Below are 21853 nucleotides of genomic sequence, written 5' to 3' on the forward strand. Positions count from 1 at the left end.
AGCTTGGACAAGAATGAATGTTTATTTGCATTTATGAATGACAGGTTAAGTTTTTCCTTCAGTTTCTTGCTTCTGGTTTCATTTATCAAACGACAAGGATACTGTTTTTAAAGATGAACTGTCTTTCTCTGAATATAGTTCCATGGCTGCCATTCGTAAATTTTCATTTTTCCTGAATGAATTTACATAATTATTCCGTCAGACAAATCAAGCTTCAAGTTTCAAATCATTATTCTAGTTTCAAATTTATTTATTATTCTGTCAGACGGATCAAGCTTTAAGGGTGAATAGAGTTAGTCAGAAAAACATTGGCCTGTTACCACGCATGTCAAAAATAAATCATTTTCCATTGTTTAGGAAACGATGTTCAACAAATTATTCTAGGCGTCGAAAATAAGCTTCAGTGCATGTCTGCCCAAAGTGAGCCTACACGGCGGTTGAAAAAGTAATACCATAGTGTTCAGTGAAAGAAATTTAACTATAAACTCAATGAATTCAAAAAGCAAAGTTTTGAATCGGTGATACTTTTGATATATTTTATCTGAATTAGTTGCGCACAGGTGAAACACCAGCAGCAGGATTTAGTATTAATATCGTTTTTAACTCGTGAATTGCGCGCATGCGCAAGAGCGAGTTGTAGATATGATGCGGAGAATGGTACTCGCTCGCCCGCTCGATTGGTCGATTCCTTTAAACATTTTCCCGATTTTAGGCTTTTAAGTGGATTTGATAGTTTTTGGCGAGTAATAAGCAAACGAAATGGCGACCTTTCTTGCTAAGAATTGTGGTGGGGTGAAAAAGAAGCCAATGATAATCTTAAAAGAGTTTATATTTATTCGTTTTAGTTTCAACAAGTGGCGCCAGCGGCTGGCAGGCGTGCGAGGATTCACAATGAAATAAGAGAACAACCTTCGTTTTTCATAAAATTGTAATTTGTAATCTTTGAACTTGAAAACAATCCGAAGATTCATTAAAAATATTACTTACTAGGAAGCGCTCAGAGTTTACAGGTGTTCAAAAGCTTTTCCTGTTATGGCGTGAGATTGGGGGACAAAATCGATTATTACATTTCGTATTGTGTGTTTTTTCTGTGTGAAGCAACAAAAATTGCCAGCGACTGAAGAAATAACAGGTTAACACGAAAATCAAATAACAGCTAAACAAATAATTTTAGCTACCGATTTTCAGTGAGTTTTCAAAGAACAATTTTCTTTTAAGTTTAAAGACAATTTGAAGATTCAAAATGAATATTACGTACTAAAATGCGAAAGTTATACACCACAAAATTGATAAATAGACCTGAATTGAAATTCTATCTTGTTCTTGATTATATGTTGGCTAGCACGTGACCAAAATCTACCTAGGCGGAAATCCAAAATGACGGTGGCAGTCTGGGCTTAGTTATATCACTCAAAAGTCCTTCCCGTTTGTCTCATTTGATAAAGAGGGAAAAATTAATGTTTTCATTAAGACAGTATTGCCTTGATTTTCCAATGATAGACAATAAATTTCACTTTTCACCCACATTTACTTCCAACCTTTTCTTTTGAACCAGAAACAAAAATTATATACGTTTAAAACACATGACATCATCCACCCTTGTCAAATGTAATAGCATGATCTTTTCAATTGTAATGCCTTCTTATCCCAACGTTACTTTGTTTCTTTGCTACATTAGCGAACACTGAACTACTGCTCGTACTTTAAATATGATAATCAATCACAAAATTCCCTAAACCAGATAACATTAAACATAATCCAAAAAATCATGTAAGTCATCTGTCAATTCACGAGTTTGCTCACAGAGCTCTTTGATTCCATCTAATAGACGGGTCATTATTTATCGCCTGAGAGGGGGTGTGGAGGATTTTTGAAGGGGTCATATGGATTTTTTTTTTTTTGGGGGGGGGGTCATAATAATTTTACAGAGCCATAGGGGGAGGTCAGCTGAATGTAATCGTAAAACAACAAAAATATTCCTTCTCTCGCTCCCCCTCCCCCCCCCCAAAAAAGTAAGATTATATCCAGTACTTTGTGTCCGACGTGACACTGATACGAGGGAGTCGAAATCGGGAGGAGAGTAAAAGTGAAGATGGGGTCTACAATTGGTTAAAGAGTAGTTTTTAACGTGGTAAGGGTTCGGAGAGGCAAACCCACAACCCCCTCCCCCTTACCCGATAGGTTGGGAAGGGGAGGGGTGGAATAATACTTTTTTTGCAAAAGCGAAATTATGATATTACAATTTGCTTTAATTTGCTGTTAAAAATTGCGTAGACCGACCATTCTTACAAAATGTTGTAGCCATTATTACAAAATACATAGATCAACTTAGTTCCAAATTTCTGCAATGCGCATTACAAAATGCGTCGATCAATTCTAGCAAAATACAGTAGCCGTTCTTATAAAATGCAGAGCACGTGTTCCCTGTTAGTTTCCCCCTCAATAACCTTCGTATCAGCTCTGAAGTCTTCGAAACTGGTGTAAGGGGTGAAGATCGCTTTTAGTCTTCTTGCAATTTTTCCACCAGGTTAACCCTTAAACTACCATGAGCGATCAAGACAGACTTTCTCCTTACAATATCAATGCAATATCAAGCAGACAAGTGATGAGAATAATAATAATAAAAATATCAATTAATTAAGGGATTATAAGTTGATCTGATACCAAGTTCTCCAAACTAATATCACAAGAACTGTATGAGAGACATGAAAAGAATTACTGATGAGATCTTGATGATATCTTGTGAAAAATACGTGCGTATCATCATTGGTGATATAGCTTCTCTTTTCTGTCAGAGGTTTCTTCTTTAAGAAACAGGAGTGAGGAAAAAAACGCAACAGATGTTATAATATTTTTTTAGGGATTTGATTATTGTTATTATTATAGTTATTTTACTTACCAAGGTTGTAATTTTTCTTCACCCAAGTTATTTTTCTCCAATCTTTGTTTTGCAGGAATTTTTTTTCAGATTCTTAATTTTGGTTTCGTTTGTCATACGATCATAAATAACAGCGAAAGAGACAGGATTTATTTTTGCAAGGTAAGATGAATAATGAACTTCAGTAATATTCTTTTCTCGTCTCTGAAAACCGAAATATTTTGGACCGAAACTCAATGAAATCTTTATGATCCAACTTTAAAAACAATCTCAGAAGTAGAGAAAGATTTTATTTATCTCATCTCGGTCTACATTGGTAATTATTATTGCTATTATTATTATTATTATTATTATTATTATTATTTTGGGTTTTTTTCATAACACCGGCTATTTCCATAAATCTTTGTTTTGCAGGGAGTATCTTCATTTGGTTTCATTCATCAAACGATCAGGATACTGAACTGGGAAACTTTACATATTTCAAAAGGTAAGTAGGTTAAAAAGACTAATTCATTTAAACTCTGTCTCTCTAAATCCTGACATGTTTCTGACATAAACTTGCCTAAATTTGGTGATAGGAGATCTTTAAGTGGGGTAAATGGAGTTGACCGGTAGCCGTAAAATGGCAGGAAAATTAGTTGTTCAGCGTAAAAATTGACAAATTCCAACCAAAAATCGTGGAAAATTAACCAGAAAAAAAATTTCATTTTATTGTAATAGAAAGAAATTAATCATTAGCCGTAAAAGCTATTACCCCATTGAGACCTTCTTAAAACTGGTGACGATTTGGAGGTGCAGCGATTTTTTTTTTTTCATCGTTCAAATCAATATTTTGTTCTTCACCCGCGTGACTCTTGTCATTTGCATTCATTTTTCTTTCTCGGGTTTTTATTTCAGTTTCTTGCTTTTGGCTTATGTATGTCACGCCATCAACGCATTAAACTCGTTGCGTGTTTGTTTGTAAGGTAAGCAGCCTTAAAAAACTATTAGAATAATGTTATTTTCCTACTATAAAAATAAAAAAATTGCTTTGTACGTAAAACTTGTTTCAATAAGTGTTTGGAGTATAAGAGATCCAAGGAATCTTAGAAAATGAGGGAGATTTTCCGCCACAAAGTATAATATAAACATAAATCTATGAGCTAAAAATATCGGACTACGCCACCCTTAAACCCTTAACTCCAAGATCTGATTAGTAATTCTCCCTTCTTGCTCCTATACATTTCCTTTAAAACAGGTTTAGAGAATTTGATGTTGGGTAAGATGACATCCTTAAGCTGATCAGTTTTTGTATTCTCATCACCTGTTTGCGTATTAATGCTTTGATATTGCAAAGGAGAAGCTACTTGAAAATCATTCACCTTTGAGAGACGGAAGGTTGATAAGAAACAAGGCAGATCAAATTTTGAGAGCCAAAAAAAAATGATTAAAATGCACAAGTTGCAATCTTTTTCTTCGCATCTTTTAAGATAAGTGTAAAGCGGAGATATTGTAGACGTGACTTTTCAAAAATTCTTTTTTTGGATCAGTCAAGTCCTTACTTTGTTATAACACTATTTATTATATAGCTGGCAGCGCCCGCAGGCAATATGAAGCAAATCCTGAGCCCACCTTGACCGCTTAGGTTTTCCATCTTTGATACCGAGCAAGTAAACAAGTTCTTAATTTTTGGAACTTGTCGTCGATGGAGGCGCCAAACGCGGCAGAAAACAGTCAAGTTTAGCGTGCTACAAACACAGTTGGCTTTCTTTCCAAGTTTTTGAGATAAATAAGTCATTTTGTATCTTTGTCCGAGCGAACTATTTTTGCTTTACAGTAAATCCTTTATTGACCAAGCATGTTCGGTCAAGAAGGCTGAATATTAGTCTTTCTGGCGTTTTTTATGAACTTCCACTTTGTCTCGATCCACAATAACGCAAAAAGAAAAAAGCTCGGCGAATACAGCAATCTCCACCTCACGCTTAGACAAGAACGAATATGTATTTGCATTTATGCATGACAGGTTAAGTTTTTCCTTCAGTTTCTTGCTTCAACTGTTTTTAAAGGTGAACTGTCTTTCTCTGAATATAGTTCTATGGCTGCCACTCATTAATTTTCATTTTTTCCTAATGAATGAATCTACATAATTATTCTGTCGGACAAATATTGGAAGAATAAAGTAATTCGGAAAAACTGGCCTGCTACGTCGCACGTGAAAAAAATAATTTTTCATCGCTTAAGAACAAGTCTCTGTAAGAATCAAACATCTTGGGAAATGAAAGTTTTCAACCCCCCTTCAAATTTTGCATGCAGTTAGGCGCTCAGGTCGCAGAAAAATAAATAAATAAATAAATATAAAGGTCGCAGCACTCTTGTTGCCATGGTAACAACGGCTGCTTGTTCGAGGCCTGGGGCCTCATTTTCATACAAAAACGTCGCAAAAAAAGAGTGAAATGTTTATTTCTCTATCTCAAGCTAAATACAACATTACAAGTTGGCACTCTTCTACCATACATAGTGACATCATTCGTCTTCACTTTGGTTTAATCAATTTTCCCTGGGAGTTAATGCGAACACATCGATAGATTCTTTGTCTCGGTACAGTTTCAGTCATTTTTGTTGTCGGGTAAAACAGGGAAAACGTTTATCTGAATTTCTCCAAAATTACACAAATTCTGGAACTGAAACTACCCACCTAGCTGGTTATAATATTCTAGTTTTTAAATATGTAAAAAATCTCTGCGGGCCTGCCTCTACTTTTTATAGGGGCAATTCGCGAACGAAGCTCAAAAATCAGATATTGCATAATTTGGCGATGTTTACAGCTAATCTTCTCAACAACAAATGTTTCAGACAAATGAAACGTGCGAGGCTTTGAAAGAATGTTATCTTATGAGCAATATCCCGAAGAGAAATTTAGCCTCTGGTTGTTATCTTTTTAAAAAAATTGATCAACCTTTGTGGAGGACAACTCGACGTAACTACAAACATATACCTCAAATCGTGTGCATATCATCCAGATTCCGAGTGCTGCACCTTCTTTCATGTGAATTTGAGCGATCCGAAGTCCACTGAAGATACACTGTTATACTTGTATGTCATTTAAAACATGTTAAAGTCGGCTGATCTACACGAAACTATCCTCACACCAGTCATTTGTCATAAACATGTACGTTGTCACGATGGCGTGACGCTGTAGTTCTCTATGAAGTTTCCATCGGTCGCCCCAAAGAAGACGAGAAATGGAAATTTTTCGATATATCAGCAGATTTCCGCGCATACTAAGTAAAAACAACTAAAAAAAAAAAAAAAACCTGAATTGAACGCTCGTAAACACTGAGAATCTCACATTATAAATCCTAACTTGTCAGCGGCAGTAGTACATGTAAAACCCAGTCGCCACAATAGCAATTTGTAAATTTGCAAATCATCACATAGTGGAGATTTTGAACTACTCAGTATCCCTGCAGTACAGCAAACGGAACAGGGATTTCATCACAATCAATTTCAAAAAATTTAGCTTTTTTCAGGGGTTCTTTCACGTGCTCGAACGTTATATTGGCTTTGAGCCTTGAGATTTATTTCCCTCGATAATAAATGCTATAGAAAGTGCTTACAAAATTAAAAGGAACTATTTTTGGTGTCGCTTGGACCGAGAAATACAGATTTGAAATAATTAATGCTGTCACTGATGAACCAAAGGGCACAAATCTTCTCAGTTATTAGATTGATAATTTCCACAGACTAACGTTATTGGACCGAACGATCTCCTTTTTCTTCCTGGTAAGCCGGCCACCTCAGGGGAAAATAAATGAGACCTTCGACTTCCTCTCGTGTAAATCACCAGGAGATTGCGTTATATTCATGTTTCTTTAAGCTTGTAAAAGATATTCGGGAGAAAAGTGTGGAAAATAATGGTGATGAAATCGCTGCTCTTTTTCCTGAAGGACATGAAGCAATCCAGATTACATATTAACCATGGGGAGTTTCGTTCAAGTGACAAGTTACGATTTGCGTGTGGATAATAAGTTGTTTGAAAGGTGGAATTACGACATTATGATTTCATTCAATCTTTTATTCCGAACTTTGTTATGATTTTTTTTCTTTATCAAGACATGGAAGGAAACATTGATTGCCTCGATTGCACTGCGGCGGTGATAAGTCTCTCCTCATCATATATTATGCAAATTTTCTAACAGTTTTCTGACAAAAGGACCTCTTGTTGCAGCGTTTAGATCACCCCTGATGAAGGCACTAGACAGGAGTGTCGAAACGTTGGGTCTATGAATCGTAACTTCTTCGGTTACATTCATTAAATCTGCAAACCAGAGTAGCGTCAAACTATGTCTGATTGTCCACCTGGTTGCCGTGTGAACTTTAATATAGTTTTCTGACAGTTTTCAGATCTTTCAAAATATCTTAGTTCCTTTAAAAAGGAAATGATAACTGCCCGAATCTGCTCTTTGTAAGGAGATGCCTATGTCGTTCAAATTACTATTGTCGCAACTGGGTTTACATGTATTACTGCCGCTGACAAGTTACGATTTATACTCTCAGATTCTCAGTGTTTACGAGCGTTCAATTTTAGGTTTTCCTGTGTTTTTTTTTGTTTTTTTTTTTTGTTTTTACTTCAGAAAGCGGAAATCTCCTGACATATATGAAAAATATCCATTTCTCGTTTTCTCTGGGCGACCGATGGAAACTTCTCGGAGAAATACAGCGTCACACCATCGTGACAACGTACATGTTTATGACAAATGACCGGTGTGAGGATAGTTTTGTGTAGATCAGCCGATTTCAACTTGTTTCAAATGACATACAAGTATAACAGTGTATCTTCAGTGGACTTTGGATTGCTCAAATTCCCATGAAAGAAGGTGCAGTTCTCGAAATCTGGATGATATGCGCACGATTTGAGGTATATGTTTGTAGTTACGTCGAGTTGTCCTCCACAAAGGTTGATCAATTTTTTTTAAAAGATAACAGCCAGAGGCTAAATTTCTCATCGGGATATTGCTCATAAGATAACATTCTTTCAAAGCCTTGCATGTTTCATTTTTCTAAAACATTTGTTGTTGAGAAGATTAGCTGTAAACATCGCCAAATTATGCAATATCTGATTTTTGAGCTTCGTTCGCGAATTGCCCCTATAAAAAGTAGAGGCAGGCCTGCAGAGATTTTTACATATTTAAAAACTAGAATATTATAACCAGCTAGGTGGGTAGTTTCAGTTCCAGAATTGGTGTAATTTTGGAGAAATTCAGATAAACGTTTTACCTGTTTTACCCGACAACAAAAATGACCGAAACTGTACCGGGACAAATAATCTATTGGTGTGTTCACATTCACTCCCAGGGAAAATTGAATTAATCATAGTGAAGAAGTATGATGTCACTATGTATGGTAGAAGTGTAATGTTGTATTTAGCTTGAGATAGAGAAATAAACAGGCCCGAACAAGCAGCCGTTGTTACCATGGCAACAAGAGTGCTACGACCTTTAAAAAGGGCATTTTTGTGCATCCCACCTGAGCGCCTAACTGCATGCAAAATTTGAAGGGGGGTTGAAAATTTTCATTTCCCAAAATGTTTGATTCTTACAGAGACATGTTCCCCATAGGACTTTTGCTGAATGTTGGCGCACGCGCCAGCGTAATGTTTTTCTGGAAAATTCTTGTTTTTATTTTTTTAATGTTCGGACTATCGTTTGCTGTAGTAAATAGTATCAAAATGATTTTTGTTATTAAGCTAAGGCTCCACGAAGGGAGGCGCTCGCCAGTGGTAATTTGGCTTTGCCCTTTGATTTTCTTCAATTTGCTTCGATGAAATCTCTCAAAATTGTCACAATTTGTGAAATTTGTCCTGCCGATCATTTTAAAAGCCGAAAATAGGCAGTTTCCTCGCTATTTGCAATTTTGTGATTTCTTCCTCCATCTCCAATCGGTCTTATGAATTTTTCTTATCAACAGTCACTAGGAAGGCACAAATATGTTTTACATGTTTAACGGTGCAGCAAATCTTAGAAATTTTGGAAGGGGTCATGTGAGTTTTTACAAGAGAGGGGGGAGGGGTGGGGGAGGAGAGGAGAGTCATAAGAATTTAACAGAGCCATAGGGGAAGGTCAGCTGAATGTTATCATACAACAACAAAAATATTCCTCCCCCCACTCCCCCCAAAAAATAAAGTTATTTCCAGTACTTTGTATCCAACGTGACACTGATACGAGCGAGAGATGTAGGTGTCGATACCAGCATGCAGGGGAGGGTAATGGTGATGGTAATGGTAATTTTATTTATATACGGTAAATCCTTCAGCAAATATTATAAAATGATACAAGATTAACTAATTATCCCTAACTAAACTAACTAACCTAAACTACATACTAAAAGCTGCTTTACAAGGATGCCGTGTTAAAACTCATTCAAAACTGTGGTGACGTAGGTGTGTTAAGTTTAAAATCATGTAAAGATGTTGCTGCACGAAGGTCACTAGATAGGCTGTTACACAACCTGTCTCCGCTGTAAGAAAAACTCTTCTGCAAATAATTGGTGTGGGGCTGCGGAAGAGCCAATTTATTTTCAGTATTCGATATGGTATTATGTCGTTTCGAAACACAAATCTAGAACTTAGATACTCAGGGGTCATCCCATGTAAAGATTTGCTCATCATAACAGCAGCTGATTCAAATCTTTGATATTTGAGTTTACGCCAACCCAGTACACGGAACAATTCATCGATATCATAGTCATAATTGGCATACATTAAAATACAGACTGCATGATTTTGGAGCTTCTGAAGCTTTTCGGAGAGACCACTGCCATAGTTGCCCCAGACAACACTACAATAATTGAAATATGGCTGAACTAGACTATCATATACATTAATTAATATATTAAAGGGTATAAGATGTCTTATTCGCTTGATTGCGCCCAATGCAGGAGCAATCTTTTTGCAAATGTCCTGTATATGACATTCCCAGTTCATATTTTGATCGATTTGCACACGAAGAGATTTCGTAGATGACACCTGCTTCACTGGATGGGGGAGGGGGAGGGGGGGCGGCGGGAGTAAGCTCTAGTTACAGCCGGCTAATGGGGATGTGCATGCGGATAAAGTGGTATTTTCACGACTGGATTGTGATGGAAGTTATTTCCTGATTTTTAGGGGTTTCATAAGAATATCACAGAGTCATAGGGGGGAGGTCACCTAAATGTTATCGTAAAACAACAAAAATATTCCCAGGGTAAGGTAAACTCTAGTAGTAGCCGGCTTATGGGGATGTGCATCCAAATGGGTTGGCATTTTCACGACTGGATTGAATATTATGGGGTTGCATTTTCAATAGAGTTACAAGAATGGGGTCGCATACTTTCGGGATTTGGGGGGCAAGAAAATACTAGTAATTAGGGACTTAAAAATTGGGAAGATAAGCGGTTAAATGGTTGTTACGGCATTGTTACGGTATTGTTACGGTATTGTTACGGTATTGTTACGGTATTGTTACGGTATTGTTACGGCATTGTTACGGCATTGTTACGGTATTGCCAAAAGTGCAGATGGGGTCTACGTTTGGTTGAAGAATACTTTTTAATGTGATAAGGATTTGGAGAGGCACACTTACAATCCCCTCCCTTCCATGGTAGGTTGGGGGGTGGGGCAGGGTGGAATAATACTTCTTGGCAAGAGCAAAATTATGATATCACAATTTGCTGTAGGATGCTGTTAGAAATTGCGTAGACCAACCATTCTTAAAAAATGTTGTGGCCATTATTACAAAATACGTAACTTTAGTTATTTAGTTCCAAATTCCTGCAAAGCGTATTACAAAATGCGTTAATTCTTGTGAAATGCCGCAACCGTCGTTACAAAATGCGTAGGTGTTCCCTGCTGGTTTCTCCCACAATAACCTCCATAGTAGCTCTGAAGTCTTCGAGACTGGTGTGAGGGGTCTTCTCGAAATTTTTCCTCCACGTTAACACCTTAATTTGACTCCCATGAGTGATCAAGACAGAATTTCTCCTTACAATATCAATACAATATCAAGCGGACGAGTGATGAGAATAATAATAACAATCAAAATATCAGTTAAGGGATTATAATATGGTTCAATACCAAATTCTCCAAACTAACATCACAAGAACTGTATGGGAGACCGTAAGGAGAATTAGTGATGAGATCTTGATGATATCTGGTGAAAGATGCGTGCGTATCATTATTGGTGATATAATTTCTCTTTTCTGTCAGAGCTTTCTTCTTTTACAAACAGAAATGAGGAAAAAGAACGCAAAAAAAGTTCTAGTAATTTTTAGGAATTTGATTATTGTTATTACTATTATTGTTGTTGTTATTATCATTATTTTACAAAACAAGATTTTTCTCCAATCTTTGTTTTGCAGGATTTTCAGATTTTTGATTTTGGTTTCGTTTGTCATACGATCAGAAATAACACCGAAAGAGACACGATTGATTTTTGCAAGGTAAGAAGAAAAATAAATTTGCGTAATATTCTTTTAATCACAACGGAAATAAATGAACTATTAGCCGTAAAATGCCCCAAGTTACAAACAGTAGCCTTAAAAGCTATCACCCCATCGAGACCCTTTTAAAACTGGTGACGATTTGGAGGTGCAGTGATTTTTTTTATCGCTCAAATCCATATTTTGTTCCTCACCGGCGTGACTCTTGCTATTAACATTTATCTTCTTTTACGGGTTTTTATTTCAGTTTCTTGCTTTAGTTTATGTATGTCACGCGATCAACACATTAAACTCGGCGCGTGTTTGTCTGTAAGGTAAGCTTCTTAAAAACAATCTTAGCATTAGGTCATTTTCCTATTCTAAATACTTTGCGCAAAAACTTGTTTTAATCAGTGATAGGAGTATAAGATATCCAAGGAATCTCAGAAAATGAGGGCCATTTTCCGCCACAAAGTTTAATATAAACATAAATCTATGAGCTAAAAATATCGGACTACGCCACCCTTAAACCCTTAACTCCAAGATCTGATTAGTAATTCTCCCTTCTTGCTCCTATACATTTCCTTTAAAACAGGTGTAGAGAATTTGATGTTGGGTGAGATGAAATCCTTAAGCTGATCAGTTTCTGTATTCCCATCAGCTGCTTGCGTGTTAATGCTTTGATATTGCAAAGGAGAAGCTACTTGAAAATCATTCACCTCTGAGAGTTGAAGGGTTAATGAGAAACAAGGCAGATCAAATTTTAAGAGCAAAAAAAACTATAATAACAATGCACAAGTTCCAATCTTTTTCTACGCATGTTGTAGGATAAGTGTAAAGTGGAGATATTGCAGACTTGACTTTTAAACAATTTGAATTCTCTTTCTTTGATCAGTCAAGTCCTTACTTTGTTATAACACCATGAATTATATAGCTGGCAGCGTCCGCAGGCAATATGAAGCAAATCCTGGGCCCATCTTCCCATTTGGGATCGCCCTCTTTGATCTTGAGCAAGAAAACAAGTTTTTAATTTTTGGACAATGTTGGCGATGAATTGGCCAAAAGCGGCAGAAAACAGTCAAGTTTGACTTGTTACAAACACAGTTGGCTTTCTTTCCAAGTTCTTGAGATAGATGAGTCATTTTTTTTTGCCCGAGCGCACTATTTTTGCCATACAGCAAAACCTTTATTGACCAAGCATGTTCAGTCAAGAGGGCTGAATATAAGTCTCTTAGGCGTTTTTTTATGAACTTCCACTTTGTCTCGATCCACAATAACACACACGCAAAAAAAGAAAACTCAGCGAATGCAGCAATCTTCTTCATTACGCTTGGACAAGAACGAATATTTATTTGCATTTATCAATGACAGGTTAAGTTTTCCTTCACTTTCTTGCTTCTGGTTCCATATATCAAACAACAAGGATACTGTTTTAAAAGGTGAAATGTCTTTCTTTGAATATAATTCTATGGCTGCCGCTCGTTAATTTTCATTTTTTCTGAAAGAATTTACGTTATCATTCTGTCAGATAAATATTGGAAGAATCAAGCTCTAGGCATACCTAAAGTAGTCCGGAAAAACACTCGCCTGTTACGTCGCATACGAAAAAAAAAATTTCCCATCATCTAAGGAGCCTCCATAGAGTTTTTGTTCAATGTTGGCGCGCGCGCCAGCGTAATGTTTTTCTAGAAAAATTTTTGTCTTTTCGCTTTTCAAGGTCACTAAAAGCCATCAGATGGGCGATGAATAAGGCTCGGACTAGTGTTTGCTGTAGTAAATATTATCAAAATGATTTTCGTTGTTAAGCTAAGGCTGCAAGAAGGGAGGCGCTCGCCAGTGATAATTTGGCTTTCATTTTCTTCAATTTGCTTCAGTGAAATCTCTCAAAAATTTTCACAATTTGGGAAATTTGTCCTACCGATAATTTAAAAGCCGAAAAAAAATAGGGGTTACAAAAGCAGTTTCCTCGCTATTTGCAATTTTGTGATGTCTCCCTCCATCTCCAATTTGGTCTTATGAATTTATTTTATCAACAGGCACTAGGAAGGACACAAATATGTTTAACGGTCCAGCAAATCCTAGGAAATTCCACAAAAGGAAACGCGATAAATTTTTCTCGAAGATCCCTATTTTCTTTGTCGCAAAACATAACGTAGTGGTAGATCTATATCTGAGCATGCGTAAACTTTCAAATCTATCGCGTCATATGTCGCCTTTTGTTAATCTCTCCCTCGGAGTTTTCTTTTCGGTAGACCTCTTCTCCAGGCACAGAAGGCCTATGAATATTACAGGTGCAGTTGCTGGAAGCCCTTTATTCCATCGCATAAAAACTTTTTGTGTTAAACTGTTTTTAACACACATTTTCAGATGACAATTGTGCGATCGTAGCAAGCCGCCATGTTTATTTTCCATGTTGACACTTTAAAAAATCGCGCTATGTTAGCGTCTAGATCTCGCGCGGTCAAAAAACCCTATGGAGCCTCCGTAAGAAATGATATTCAACAAATTATACTAGGCGTCGAAAATAAATTTCATTGCATGTCTGCCCAAAGTGAGCCTATGCGGCGGTTGAAAAAAATAATACAGTAAAGTTCTGTGACACAAATTAAACTATTCACTCAATGAATTCAAAAAACGAAGTTTTAAATCTGAAATACTTTTGATATATTTCATCTGGATAAGTTGCGCGCAGATAAAACATCAGCAGTAGGATTCAGTGTTAATATGGACCAGTTTGAAATTGTGTATCTATCCTTTTTCCATCAAAGAGACGGGTCATTATTGATCGGAGTCGAAACCGAACGGGGAGTTAAATTCTAGTATTAGCCGGCTAATGGAGATATGCCTGCGGATAAGATGGCATTTTCACGACTACATTGACTATTATGGGCTTGGGTTTTCAAGAGACTTACTAGAATGGGGTCGCATACTTTCGGGATTTTGGGGATAAGAAAATACTTGTAATTAAGGACTTAAAAATGGGACGATAAGCGGTTAAATGGTTGTTACGGTATTGTTACGGTATTGTTACGGTACTGTTACGGCATTGTTACGGTATTGTTACGGTATTGTTGCGGTATTGTTACGGAATTGCCAAAAGTGAAGATGGGGTCTACGATTGGTTAAAGAGTGGTTTTTAATGTGGTAAAGACGCGGAGGCACCCCACCCTAAACCTGGATAGGCTGAGTCTCAAAATTGGATGTCTTAACACATTTTTACAACACAATTTGTCAACAATTGTTCAGTTTCCATGCAAAACTCATTAGCTTTGGAAAAAAGAAAAAAAGGGAATGCTGCATATAAACCAACAAGCTTTCAAGGAAAGTGAGCGCTCTGCCTTAAAAACAGTTGCACAAGGATGGCCTCTAAATGTTATCATCTAATTTAGTTATTCAAGTTTTCTGTATTTCACTTATTTCATTTCAGAAAGGCATTCTGTTCGACACAAAAAGAGCGATGAATAACACGCGTCAAATCCTAGAGAAGATCAGGATAGGTTTGAATGTTGCTACATATCTTCTGAAGACTGATCGTGGTATACAAGCCTCTAATTTGTGCGATGAATGTGTAATCTTACTTAACAACTTAGACTTTGAAATTAACGGCCTTGATATCTCTGACGTAATATTCAATGCGTACTACGAAATCTCTGATTACAAAAATGCAGTAAGATACACCAACAAACTTATTGACATGTTCAGCAATGCTGGAATGTCAATGATAAAACTGGGAGACAAATATCTACGAACAAGTAGGTTGGCAGAAGCCAGGAAACTTTTTGAAAGCGTAGTTGCTATCACTAAAACAATTGGCCACAAAAGAGAAGAAGCAACCACTTATGGCAGGCTTGGATGTGTGTTTTGTTCACTCGGTGAATATCAGAAGGCTAAAGAATATCACGAGAAAGCACTTGCCATCGCAACACAAATTGGCGACAGGGAAGGAGAAGGAAAACAGTACAGGAACCTTGGAGTCTTGTTTAAATCACTCGGTGAATATCAGAAGGCTATAGAATATTACGAGAAAGCACTTGCTATCGCAACACAAATTGGTGACAGGAAAGGAAGACAGTACGGGAACCTTGGAGTCTTGTTTCGATCACTCGGTGAATATCAGAAGGCTAAAGAATATCACGAGAAAGCACTTGCCATCGCAACACAAATTGGCAACAAGAAAGCAGAAGGAAGTCAGTACGGGAACCTTGGAGTCGTGTTTCAATCACTCGGTGAATACCAGAAGGCTAAAGAATATCACGAGAAAGCACTTGCTATCGCAACACAAATTGGCGACAGGGAAGGAGAAGGAAGACAGTACGGGAGCCTTGGAGTCGTGTTTCAATCACTCGGTGAATACCAGAAGGCTAAAGAATATCACGAGAAAGCACTTGCTATCGCAACACAAATTGGCCACAGGGAAGGAGAAGGAACACAGTACGGGAACCTTGGAGTCGTGTTTCAATCACTCGGTGAATACCAGAAGGCTAAAGAATATCACGAGAAAGCACTTGCCATCGCAACACAAATTGGCGACAGGGAAGGAGAAGGAATTCAGTACGGGAGCCTTGGACTCGTGTTTCAATCACTCGGTGAATACCAGAAGGCTAAAGAATATTACGAGAAAGCACTTGCCATCGCAACACAAATTGGCGACAGGGAAGAAGAAGGAAGTCAGTACGGGAACCTTGGAGTCGTGTTTCAATCACTCGGTGAATATCAGAAGGCTAAAGAATATCACGAGAAAGCACTTGCTATCGCAACACAAATTGGCGACAGGAAAGGAGAAGGAAGACAGTACGGGAACCTTGGAGTCGTGTTTCGATCACTCGGTAAATATCAGAAGGCTAAAGAATATTACGAGAAAGCACTTGCTATCGCAACACAAATTGGCGACAAGAAAGGAGAAGGAACACAGTAGGGAACCTTGGAGTCGTGTTTCGATCACTCGGTGAATATCAGAAGGCTAAAGAATATCACGAGAAAGCACTTGCCATCGCAACACAAATTGGCAACAGGAAAGGAGAAGGAAGACAGTACGGGAACCTTGGAGTCGTGTTTCAATCACTCGGTGAATATCAGAAGGCTAAAGAATATTACGAGAAAGACCTTGCCATCGCAACACAAATTGGCGACAGGGAAGGAGAAGGAAAACAGTACGGGAACCTTGGAGTCTTGTTTCGATCACTCGGTGAATATCAGAAGGCTAAAGAATATTACGAGAAAGCACTTGCTATCGCAACACAAATTGGCGACAGGAAAGGAGAAGGAACACAGTACGGGAGCCTTGGAGTCTTGTTTCGATCACTCGGTGAATATCAGAAGGCTAAAGAATATTACGAGAAAGCACTTGCTATCGCAACACAAATTGGCGACAGGAAAGGAGAAGGAACACAGTACGGGAGCCTTGGAGACGTGTTTCGATCAGTCGGTGAATATCAGAAGGCTAAAGAATATTACGAGAAAGCACTTGCTATCGCAACACAAATTGGCGACAGGAAAGGAGAAGGAACACAGTACGGGAGCCTTGGAGACGTGTTTCGATCAGTCGGTGAATATCAGAAGGCTAAAGAATATTACGAGAAAGCACTTGCTATCGCAACACAAATTGGCGACAGGAAAGGAGAAGGAACACAGTACGGGAGCCTTGGAGTCGTGTTTCTAGCACTCGGTGAATATCAGAAGGCTAAAGAATATCACGAGAAAGCACTTGCTATCGCAACACAAATTGGCGACAAGAAAGGAGAAGGAAGTCAGTACGGGAACCTTGGAAATGTGTTTCTAGCACTTCGTGAAAATAAGCCGGCCAAGAGACATTTGGACAAAGCACTCGCCATCAGTATAGAAACTGGCGACAGAGAGTTTGAAGGATATTGCTACGCAAGCCTGGCACATCTGCATCATTCGCTCAATGACTACCAGAAGGCTACAGAACTATACGAAAAAGGCCTTTCCATCAACATGAACATTGGTGATAGGAAGGGACAGGGAACAAGTTATCTAGGCCTTGGACACGTATCTTTATCCCTTGGAAATTATGACGAATCGGAAAAATACTTTGAGGATGCGCGCTCAATGAGTAGCAAAATTGGACACAATATGACTTACTTTAAGAGTCTTCTCGGTATTACTCAGGTAAAGATGTCTCAATCAAAGTTAGAGGAGGCAACGCAGTATCTTCGTCAAAGTATTGAAATTTATGAAAAGTTGCGAGATTTTCTCAAAGGAAATGATGAATTTAAAATGTCTCTCTTAGAAGAGCACGGTAATTTCCCATACAAGTTGTTGAGTAAGATACTGTGTGCTAACGGAAGCAAGCGAGATTCTCTTAATGTGGAGGAGTTGCGACGCGCTAGAGGCCTTGCAGAATTAATGGCGGACAAACTCTTAACTGAGAGCCACATCTCAACTGATTTAACATATCGGCCTAAGATCGAAAACATTGTGAGTAAAGAGAGCAATTGTGCTGTTTTGTACGTTTCATATTGTGAACGACATGTTCATCTGTGGGTCTTAAAAGCTAATGGAGACATTGACTTACGAATGAGCCCCGAAATGGAAATCGACACCCTCATAGCTGCATTCGTTTGCGATGCGGAGGATATTTTTAAGAAGAGTGCCTCCACTTTCGGAATTAAATATAATGAGAATTGCGAAGATCGATCTCTAGGTGACGAAATTCCCTTGTCTCCTCAAGAAGAGAGTCGAGAACCTTTGCAAGGTGACGAAACCAAACGCAACAAAATAATTCTTCAGTTGTGTTATGACCAGATTATCGCTCCTGTAAAAGATTTACTTACAGAGCCTGAAGTCATCATTGTGCCCGAGAGGTGTTCCTACCGAGTCCCTTTTGCTGCCTTACGGGATGAGCCAGCAGGAAAGTATTTATCAGAAACCCACAGAATCCGCATCGTGCCTTCTCTGACGACTCTCAGAATCATCCAAGAATGTCCAGCGGACTACCACAGTCAGACCGGTGCACTGGTAGTGGGTGATCCTAAGGCTGGCTATGTGCAATACAGAGGACGTCCTCTGAACTTAGTACCATTGTCCGGTGCAAGAAAAGAAGCAGAAATGGTCGGTCGACTCCTGGGGGTTCAGCCCTTGTTAGGAGAACACGCAACAAAGCAGGCGGTACTTCACGTACTTCATTCGGCGAGTCTAATACATCTTGCTGCTCATGGTCATGCCGACAGAGGAGAGATTGCCCTTTCCCCTAATTGCACTACCAACGGCATTCCACAAGAAGAAGACTACCTTCTGACAATGTCCGACATTTCAAAGGTTAAGCTGCGTGCTAAACTGGTCGTACTTAGTTGTTGTCACAGTGGGCGTGGAACGTTCAAACAAGAAGGAGTCATTGGAATCGCTCGCGCGTTCCTAGCATCTGGTGCACGTTCAGTGTTGGTGGCATCGTGGACCATACAAGACGAAGCAACAGAGCAGCTCATGAATCATTTCTACGAACGCCTGGCTGCTGGAGAAAGTGCCAGTGAGTCCCTTCACCAGGCCATGAAGTGGTTGAGAAGCAACGGCTTCACCGAACCTCGCCAATGGGCTCCGTTTGTGCTGATGGGAGACAACGTAACATTTGACTTACAGAAATTAAGGTAAGCTTGTTTCTGGTGACTAATTTTGTAAAAGTGACATTATCCACCTGTGCTCGAGAAGAAAAAGTTGTGTGACTGTAAGATTTAAGTTATGCATAAAGAGCACATTCTGACAGTTTGCTAACTAGTCATGGTTCAGTAGGGTTATTTCAGTTTGTAAGATATTTAACATTTGAGCCATTGGACGATGCGTGCAACAACCGCAATCTGAGAAAAATAAATGAATAAATAAATAAAGAGACTAATTAATTTATTAATAAATTAATAAATACGGTGAACAAGCTAAGTCAATAACAACAGCCAAGTGATGATGGAAACGTGATTTCCTCTCTCGTAAAATGTTTATGTCCAGAAATGCACGCAGTAACGAAAATGGCAGATTCGACGAAATTTTCTTAGAGCGAGTGAATGTTCATGGATTTAACGATTTTAACGAATTTTCGCCATTTCCGTTAATTCATGCATTTCTGGACATATCTCACATCTTCCTTACTCAAAAATGTTTTTTTTTAGGCAAAAAGAACCGACAGAGGACGAGAATGAAGGAGACAAGAGACAGAGTAGCGACTGATCCTGGACAAAGACTTTTCCTCCTGTACACTTGAAGGAAAACTGGTATTACTTTACACAAGAACTTTTAAATTTGCATCGCTATTTTGCGTGCTTTTTTTTTTTTTTTATTTACACGGTCTTGGTGTTTAGTAGGTAATGCAATTTGCCCAAAAGGAGGAGTAAAAATGAACACACGATTGAAAAGTTGAAAACAGGAAATATGGGGTGAAATTTTTATGATGCGAAAATTATGGCACTGTTTCTTTCCACTTGAGATTACAAAAAGTCATTGACCTTTTTATTTCCTAAGATTTGATTCTCAATTCTCCCTACCAGCTGCCATAATTTTCTCTCTAAATTGATAAAGAGAATCAGTTCGGTATTTTGTCAAAAAACAAAAAGAAAAAAAGAAATCGCCCTCAGATTGATGAGTTGGTGTATTCTGATTTGTTATTATATAGATAACGTGTAGATAGTTTTGCATGGAGAATTCACATGTAAATCACTTCAAGGCGTAAGGTTAAGGCATTTGTTCATTTATTGAACCTAAACTGTAGTATAATACTAACAATAATGATGATAAGAGCCATAGAGCGCTTTTCAATCGAGAGCCATAAAACCAAAACCAGAGTAATTACAACGACCAATCGGAAGAAAAGAAAATACCTTTAAGAGACCTCAAAGTAAATCCGACCAAACTTCCTAAAGCGTAAGAAAACGCAGAAGGAAGAGTTGTGATTGGTTTTATGAAAAGGGGAAAGTGTTTAAAGAAACTGTAGTGTTGCGTCGATAGGAGAGTCTAACAGGGTAAATTGGTATTAATGACCCATTTTACGTTATCAACTCAAACTACCCCGTGATTGGTTTTAGTTTAGCATCAGATTGGTTAAGAGATTGGCACGAGTTTTCTGGACCAATCACAAAGCGAAGAAGAGCAAAAAGAAAGAAGCAATTATGGATTACTTTCGACACACAATTGAAAATTGCTCTGTCATTAACATTATGATCATAATTATCTTTAAAAGTTTATTCTAAGCTCTAAGAGTCGCTGAAAGAGAGTCCCACGCTATTGTTGTTGTGGTTTACATCTTTTCTCCTGATACAAGGTCTTACAAAAAGCGCGGGAAAACGCAAGGGAACAAGTCGTGATTAGTTTTAGTTTTGCTTCTGATTGGTTGAGAGATTAGCGAGAGTCTCCTAGGCGGGTTTTTATCACTCCTAGATGTAGCGTGGGTAAATAAAGTATTGTATTGTATTTTATGGACTGATCGCGGAGCGAAATAATGCAAAAACAAAAGTTGAACTCAATTGAACGTTTCTCTAATAGTAATGATAAATAAAACAACAGACGAAAACTGGCGTTAGATTTTATTTCAAAGTCTCACAAATTAAACAGAACCGAACGAGTTTATCCAAGTTAAGATGACAGGTAAAGCACCTAGAAGACTGAAACTCTGAGACGATTTCGGAAGAGATTGAAGTTGTAACTTTACCTTTATATTTGCGTTAAAGATCGGCGTAATGGACACGAATTCTAAGCTTTCAATGCAATCGGTGGAGGAATTCTCTATACTCCCTCACAATACTAAAACCTCGACCTGAAGTCGTCGCTACACGAGACAAACGCTGCTCCTGTAGGGGAGTGGGTGATGCAGCGAATGTGGTTGTTGTGACCTAAAGAAAGAAAACTTATACAAATGGAATATTAGCGCATTCAGTCCTAGTCCCAGAGTTATATTTCACCTTCGTAGTTTCACTTCGCCTGTCTGTTCAACGTCCTGTGGGGCGCACATGACATGAGCGAACTTGTCAGGTGCGTTCGTTTCACAGCACGGCTTTTATGTAAACGAAAGCCCGAGGCGCACGTGAAAAGAACCAACTTATCACGTGCGCTCAATGCAGAACGCGGTCTTAATGAAAACCGAACCTATTTAACCTATTTAAACAACTTTACTGCTACATATCGCCATGATCCATCTCGATTTGAGATGCAGCAAGCGAAACAGCTAAGTTTAAATAAAAAACCCCCTGTACACACGAAACTATGATTGTTTGTTTTTGGTTGGGAAAACCTATGTCTAAACCACAATTAAATCGCAATACTTTCCACAGCAACGAGAAAACCAATTGTATTTATACCTGAATTAAGAGTTTTTTGCTGCTCTGTTGACTTCGTGTCCCAGCATGCTATACTGTTGTTCGATTCATCGGCGGCAATCATTATTAAAATTCACAACGTTAAAAATTTAGCAAACCACATAATCGTAACGCTCCATTAAACCCTGCCTCTCTAATAGTCCACTCTTCCTAATAGCCTCATAGGACATAAGCCCCTCTCTAACACACCCCTTCCCTATCATGTCTTTAAGGCCCACCCTCTAACAAG

General features: G+C 38.3%; 3 protein-coding genes across 3 annotated transcripts in view; 2 read left to right on the plus strand and 1 right to left on the minus strand.

Moving 5' to 3' along the window:
* The first annotated feature begins 14768 nt into the window (after window positions 1-14768).
* Window positions 14769-17852, plus strand: LOC136283318 (tetratricopeptide repeat protein 28-like). The gene is made up of 3 exons (XM_066171914.1): window positions 14769-16222; window positions 16444-17749; window positions 17826-17852. Exons 1-3 carry the CDS (start codon window positions 14769-14771, stop codon window positions 17850-17852), a joined length of 2787 nt encoding a protein of 928 aa, XP_066028011.1.
* An 8-nt stretch (window positions 17853-17860) lies between these two features.
* LOC131785917 (tetratricopeptide repeat protein 28-like) lies at window positions 17861-20070 on the plus strand. Its single transcript, XM_066172693.1, has 2 exons — window positions 17861-18915; window positions 19429-20070. The coding sequence occupies exons 1-2, from the start codon at window positions 17861-17863 to the stop codon at window positions 19484-19486; spliced, it is 1113 nt and encodes a 370-aa protein (XP_066028790.1). The 3' UTR covers window positions 19487-20070.
* Window positions 20071-21013: 943 nt separating this feature from the next.
* The window catches only part of LOC131785895 (cleavage stimulation factor subunit 1), a 47845-nt gene continuing 47005 nt past the window's right edge, over window positions 21014-21853 (minus strand). Inside the window, exon 16 of the mRNA XM_066172269.1 lies at window positions 21014-21141. Within this exon, the coding sequence (XP_066028366.1) occupies window positions 21053-21141 (89 nt within the window). The 3' untranslated portion in view covers window positions 21014-21052. The remainder of the gene's footprint in view (window positions 21142-21853) is intronic.

This window comes from Pocillopora verrucosa, chromosome 9 (genome assembly GCF_036669915.1).
Source record: "Pocillopora verrucosa isolate sample1 chromosome 9, ASM3666991v2, whole genome shotgun sequence".
In the NCBI taxonomy this organism is placed as follows: domain Eukaryota; kingdom Metazoa; phylum Cnidaria; class Anthozoa; order Scleractinia; family Pocilloporidae; genus Pocillopora; species Pocillopora verrucosa.